This window comes from Eretmochelys imbricata, chromosome 1 (assembly GCF_965152235.1).
Source record: "Eretmochelys imbricata isolate rEreImb1 chromosome 1, rEreImb1.hap1, whole genome shotgun sequence".
Classification (NCBI taxonomy): domain Eukaryota; kingdom Metazoa; phylum Chordata; order Testudines; family Cheloniidae; genus Eretmochelys; species Eretmochelys imbricata.
The window spans coordinates 8,272,484-8,279,426 of NC_135572.1; the positions used below are offsets into that span (position 1 = coordinate 8,272,484).

The 6,943-nt window shown below is 48.5% G+C and overlaps 1 protein-coding gene and 1 pseudogene across 1 annotated transcript; one reads left to right on the top strand and one right to left on the bottom strand.

Moving 5' to 3' along the window:
- Positions 1-1,266: 1,266 nt before the first annotated feature.
- Positions 1,267-2,325, top strand: LOC144278522 (olfactory receptor 52K1-like). Its single transcript, XM_077839866.1, has one exon. It carries the CDS (start codon positions 1,267-1,269, stop codon positions 2,323-2,325), a length of 1,059 nt encoding a protein of 352 aa, XP_077695992.1.
- Positions 2,326-4,179: 1,854 nt separating this feature from the next.
- On the bottom strand, positions 4,180-4,345 carry LOC144259762 (U2 spliceosomal RNA; annotated as a pseudogene).
- Positions 4,346-6,943: the final 2,598 nt, after the last annotated feature.

Below are 6,943 nucleotides of genomic sequence, written 5' to 3' on the forward strand. Positions count from 1 at the left end.
GAGAGAGGTAAACAGTGGTGTCCCCCAGGGATATGTTCTGGGACAATCCTATTCAACATATGCATAAATGATCTGGAAAAAGGGGTAAACAGTGAGGTGGCAAAATTTGCAGATGATACAAAATTACTAAAGATAGTTAAGACCCAGGCAGACTGCGAAGAGCTGCATAAGGATCTCACAAAACTGGGTGACTGGGCAGATGAAATTTAATGTTGATAAATGCAAAGTAATGCACACTGGAAAGCATAATCCCAACAATCCCAACATTAGCTGTTACCACTCAAGAAAGAGATCTTGGAGTCATTGTGGATAGTTCTCTGAAAACATCCACTTGATGTGCAGCAGCAGTCAAAAAAGTGAACAGAATGCAAAGAATAATTAAGAGAGGGATAATAGGACAGAATATCATGCTGCCTCTATATAAATCCATGGTATACCCACATCTTGAATACTGTGTACAGATGTGGTCGCCCCATCTCAAAAAAGCTACATTGGACTTGGAAAAGGTTCATAAAAGGGCAACAAAAATGATTAGGAGCATGGAACGGCTTCCGTATGAGGCGAGATTAATAAGACTGGGACTTTTCAGCTTGGAAAAGAGACGACTAAGGGGAGAGATGATTGAGGTCTATTAATCATGACTGGTGTAGAGAAAGTAGATAAGGAAGTGTTGTTTACTACTCATAACACAAGAACTAGGGGTCACCAAATGAAATTAATAGACAGCAGGTTTAAAACAAACAACAGGAAGTATTTCTTCACACAACGCACAGTCAACCTGTGGAACTCCTTGCCAGAGGATGTTGTGAAGGCCAAGACCATAACCGGGTTCAAAAAAGAACTAGATAAATTCATGGAGGATAGGTCCATCAATGGCTATTAGCCAGGATGGGAAGGAATAGTGTCCCTAGCCTCTGTTTGCCAAAAGCTGGAATGAGTGACTGGGGATGGATCACTTGGTGATTCCCTGTTTTGTTCATTCTTCTGGGGCACCTGGCACTGGCCACTGTCGGAAGACAGGATACTGGGCTAGATGGACCTTTGGTCTGACCCAGTAGGGCCGTTCTTATGTTAATACTAATAATATTGTCAGGATACTGGGGCTGAGATACCACAGGCATGGGGGCATTATGAAGACAGACTGATCTGCTCTGCAAACCAGCCATTCATTCTGTAGCCATTATAACGTGCCAGAAATATTCTAACACAGAAAGGCGGCATCCCTCCCTTCACAGCTCTGCGATCCCTGCACTGCCCAGCCCCAGCATGACAGGAGAGAGACGAAGCCCAGAAGGGAATCTCTCCTACACAGATTTCATCCTGCTTGGATTCCCTGGACTGCAGGAGTTTCACTCTCTCCTCTTCATTCCATTCTTCTGCCTTTACCTGGTGAATGTGGTGGCAAATTGCACGGTTATCTACATCATTTGGGTGGAGGAGAGCCTGCACTCCCCCATGTACCTGATGATCTCGCTTCTCTCTGCCGTGGGGCTCTGCAGCACCAACGCCATCATGCCCCAGATGTTGCTGGGCTTCTTGTTCCATTCCAGCCGTGTCTCCCTGCCCGGCTGCCTAGCCCAGATGTTTTTTATCTACCTGATAATCATAATGGACTCCTCTGTTCTGCTGATGATGGCTCTGGACAGGTACGTCGCCATCTGCAAGCCACTGCACTACGTGAACATCATGTCCAAGCGCCTGCTGGTGACGCTGACCCTCGCTGCCCTGATCCGCGGCATCTCTGTGGTCTGCCCCATGGTCATTCTAGCCTCCAGGCTGCCTTTCTGCCAGTCCAACATCATCCAGCATTTCGCATGTGAGCACATGGCTCTGGTGAGTTTGGCCTGCAGAAGCACATCCCACAACAGCATCTTGGGCATGGTGGTGGGAGCCGTCATCATTATCTTCGATACCGTCTGTATCCTGGCCTCCTACACCTCCATTGTCCACACGGCCCTGCAAATCGCCTCAGGCAGCCTACGGCGTAAAGCCTTCCACACCTGTAGCACCCAGCTGCTAGTGATGTTCTTCATGTACTCTTCCAGCCTCTTCTCCTCCATCGTGTATCGGGCTGGCCAGGCCATCTCGCAGGACATGCATAACCTGCTGAGCGCCATCTACCTGCTGCTCCCATCCACCATCAACCCCATCATTTACGGTGTGAGGACGAAGGAGATCAAGCAGCGTGTCCTGAGGTCCTTTGGGAGAAGGCAAATCGTTGGTGCTGAGCCACACGAGGCATTCCCTGCTCAGGATGACAAGGGTCTGCCCTCCATTGCCAAGAAAGAGGACATAGGAACTGCCGCAGAGGGCACTGGAGGATAGAGGTGTAACTAGTAATAGAGGGATCATTCCCCTGCAGCAGCTGCGCACCTTCAACTCCCCGTGACCGTGCTGGGAGCTGGAGGGACTCAGCGCCTTGCACGGTTGGGACCTTCAGAGCGGACAGACCATACATCCAATCACAGCAGCCCAGTGACATGGACGCTCTGGGACCGTGCAAGCGCCCAATAATCTCAAGACCCCTCCCTGGAACCAGCACGCCGTTCTTTAGTGTGTGCCGTCACTGTCTGCAAGGCCCTGGAGCAGCTCTGCTTGTTATTTTATTTATACAGCAGTCAACATTTGCTGGGGTCTTTACAAACAGCACGTGGCTGAGACCCAAGGCCCAGAGAGCCGCCATGCCAATTAATTAAATGTAGAATAGGATCATCTTCAACGGTAAGGCGCAGACAGGTTCCTAGCATTGAGAGACAAAATTCCCTTTCCGGTTTACAATGTTTGAGGAGATGAGGCAGAAGAGACAGCCGGATGCACCGGATCTCATCCCAGGCCACTGCTGTGAACGGCATTTAAAAAGCTTTCACTGAAACACCACGTTGCCTGAAATAACTGTGGAAGTGGAAAAAGGGATAAAGGGAATTTCGACGCAGACATCTTAGTTTTCTTAGGAATAGAGCAAGGATCAGGCCAACTCTAACTCTAATAACATGAGACTTTAAGGCAGGGCCTGGGCGAGTGGGAAAAACTGTAAGAGATGCTGTTTTGACCTTGTGTTAGATAAGAATGGAACGCAGACTGTAGCAGGAACTGCGGAGAAAAGTAAGATATCAGGAAGGAATATGTATAAACAAGACGCGGCTGTTGATCATTATTGTATGCAACGAAAGGTATAAATGCTTGCCCTAATTGTTTATCTGGCAAAGATCTGCCCAAGGACCGGGGACCCCCTGTCCAACCGCAGTCTTCCCTTCCAATGGCGCGTAATAAAGTGTCTCTGACTTGTTGCTGACAAACGCAGAGTGAGGACTTGTTTTCTTCCACATAACTGGAAACAGTCAGGGTTGGTTCTTCCCCCTTGCATTCTGCACCCCGCAGCTCCCGAGGCGAGGGACCATGCCCTCTCGCCAGAGCAGGCTTTAGGACTCTGTAAAACCACGCTTGACGTGTTGGCTGAAAGCAGAACTGTGACTATGCAGCCTGTCAGTCTCAATGCAGCAGGGGCCTCGACTGTGGGCTGCATAATCCCGCGTTTTAAAAGGCCTTCCAACGTCCTAAGGGTGGGAATAAGAGAGTGTTTCATATGTCAAGAGTCAAACCAGTATGTCGAGAGTGTTCTGGGTAACCAGGAGCTGTATTACCTCCTTTGCATTTGACTGGGGTTGTATTTCATTTCCTTCTAGGCCACTCTGGTGGAGGTAATAGGAGAGCACTCCCTTTTTCCAGGTCCAGTAAATCAGTGCTCGGTCTCAATAAATTAGCCACCTCCACTATTCAGAATTGCAAGAAGCCCTGCTTGCCACCGGAAGCTACGCTAGGGAGGAAACTGGCACAGCATCTGTATAGCACCCACCACAAGTTTAAAGTTGGGGCCCCAACTTTATGCAGCACTGTTAGGTTTTAACTTAAATGGTGGGGGAAGATATTCTGCTTAATTAAGAGACACTGGGAAGTCATGGTCTTCTCTTTGGGGTCAATCTCCTCTTCCATAAGGAGCAAGGATGAGTTTTGTGCAGGGAGGGTGGGGATTGTGTGTGGGTATTTTCCTATTTCCTGTCGGCCACTTCTTGACTCTCTCTCTCTCTCTCTCTATAAAGTGCTCTCCGCATCTTTTACTGCAAGAACCAAGGACATTTTAAAAATGCAAAGCTAGTTTAAAGGGAAAAGAATCCTTGGAAAATAGACTAGCTCTCTCTTCCACAGCTGCTTTGGGGCTGGCAGCGGTACCGGTCAGCACCTATTCCATCCCCCTGTTTCAAAAATAAATTTAATATGCAGTCCTCAAATAAAGGACATATCAGCTATTAAACTGATAAGAACAGATATAACTTAAAACATAATGTGTGTGTACTCCACGATCCAAGAGACACAGACAAGGCTTTCATCTCAGGGCCAAAAGACCAAAAACATCAAGACACTTGATCACGGACTTTGGTAGTCCAAGAGCACTGTGGGTTTTTTTTGTCAGTAAATTAAGGAGCATCAGCTCAAAGAGATACACACGCAATGGCAGCTTTTCAGGAGCTGTAAGTGGTGCCTAAGCCTTGCACTGAGACAGGGTGGACTGCACCCTGTGTTCACAGATGCAGACCCAAGCATGATTTACACATCCTCTGACCACAAATGGCTGGCACCCTGCATGGAAGAAACCAGATACACATCCAACAGCCTATTTACACACTTGTTGCAATCAAGCTAAGTGCACGTATGTCACACACATGGATTTTTGCACACCTAATTGCATACCTGAGTAGATGCAAAAGTGAGGCCCGAGCAGTGGTTTGTTTGCAGCATCCCAACCCGTGCCTCAGCAAGTCATGTATCCGTTAGCTCCGCTGCCTCATGTCAAAGTTCAGAGCAGGTGTGGCCAGGGAGTTGTCCTGCATAGGGACAGCGCTATCGGCATACTTAGTATTTACGTGGCACCATATAACAGATTAGAAATAACGTGCACATTTTCAACAGTGAGGACAATTATCCATTGGAACCATTTACCACGAGATGAGGTGGAGTCTCCCTCATTTGTGGTCTCTATGTTAAGACAGATGCCTTTCTAACAGAGCTGCAATAGTTCAAGCACAAATAATGGGCTTGACTGAAAAATTACGGGACGAGATTATCTGGGCCCATGTTATGAAAGCAGTGAAACTAAGTGAGCAAAATGGTCCCTTCTGGCCTCCAGATGATGAAAGCTCTGACTATATGGGCTCAGAAGAACTTAATCTAAATTAAGCAACAGGAGAACAGAGGGGAAGGGGGCAGGGGGATAGGTCAAAGGCACAGATATAGGAAATGACAGCACCACAGTGGCTTCATGAAATCAGATTGACTCAACAGGGGGGTCTGGACAACACTGCTGTTTCCATTAGACTTTATGGATCTTCCTTGATGCTTAACTCCAAACCTCTCGCCAGCAGAGCAGAACATGGGAGTTAAGAAGCACTGAGAGGAAGGGTGGGTCAGTGGTTAGGGCATGCACTTAGGACTCCCAAGACCCAGGCTCAATTCCCTGCTCAGCCACATTCTTCTTAAGTGACCCTGGGCACATCACTTAGCCTCTGTGCCTTAGTTCTCCAACTGTACAATGGGATAACAGCACTGCCTACCTCCCAGGGGTGCTCTGAGGAGAAATACATTACAGATTGGGAGGCACTCAGATTCTAGGCTGATGTGGCCATAGAAGCACCCTGGGAGATGACTAACATGAAGTTTGGAAAAGTTGAGAGTAAAAATAAACCCCCTCAAGTTTACAACAGAAAGCTCACCAGGGAACGGCCATCTCCTTGGACCTGCAGCCGCAGCAGCCATAAGGGAAAGAGCTGCAGGTTTAAATGCCCATCAGCCTGGGGGAGCGTGGCTGGTGGTAAGATGGCGGGTATGAGCAGAGGCTTGTTGGGGTGCATGGAATTTAGGAGACAGCAAACACGGGGTCAGGCAGGTAGATTGCAGAGGCTGGGTCAGGCTCAAGGTGGCAGTGGAGCACGCTGAGAATGAATCAGTAGCTCTCAGTCCCCCACACTGCCCCACTAGTCAGTGGAAGCGCTGCTGGTGAGGACTTGCTCCACCAATAGGAGGGTCGTGTGGACATCAGCCACCACAGTAAATGATGCAGTGGCTACAAGTCAACTTAACATAGGTTGACTTATCTTTGTAGCGTTGATATAGCCTTAGTGTCTAGCGAAGTTATGAATTTAAGCTCGCCGCTTGTCTTCGGAAGGTGCTGTGCAGGTTTCCATTAAGGATGAGGACAAACGGGTCAGATATAGAGAATGATAGCTTTGTGAAAAGTGTTCCCCCACAGGTGAGATGGCGTGATGGGACAAGTGCTGACAGGCCACTTCACCTTGAACAGTCCCCTGAAATGTGCTAACTACTTAACCTAAATCTGTTCCACCTTATGTTCAGCTGTGACCAAGCACATTTCCCAGACCTGAAGAGCTCTGTGTCAGCTCACAAGCGTGTCTCTCTCGCCAGCAAAAGCTGGCCTCATAAAAGACATCCCCTCACCCACCTTGTCTCTCTGAGGGTGTCTCTACACAGCCGACGTTAAGCAGGCCTGTGTAGCCGCAGCTCCAGCGCTGGGAGAGAGCTCCCCCATCGCTGTAATACAACCACCTCTGTGAGGGGAACAGCTCCCGCTCCCAGCGCTGCAGCATTATCTACACTGCCATGGCACAGCGCTGAAACTTGCAGCGCTCGGGGGGGTGTTTTTTCACACCCCTGAGCAAAGAAAGTTTCAGCGTGCTAAGTGGCGGTGTATGTTAGGAGATCGATATTCAGGCCTGTCTGTAAAGGCCTATGCGCTAAAAATTTAGGTGTATTCTTATCACTTGGCTAGTTATAGAGGTATAAAAGAATCAAAATCACTGTCTGCCGGTGTAAGGTCCTTCTCTCACTGTGACAGTCTGAGGCCCTGTTCTTAGGCTAAGGTCTCTGGCTAAGC

What these genes read in the sequence shown, in the direction of transcription:
- LOC144278522 (XM_077839866.1), top strand. Translation starts at nt 1,267, where the DNA reads ATGACAGGAGAGAGACGAAGCCCAGAAGGGAATCTCTCCTACACAGAT.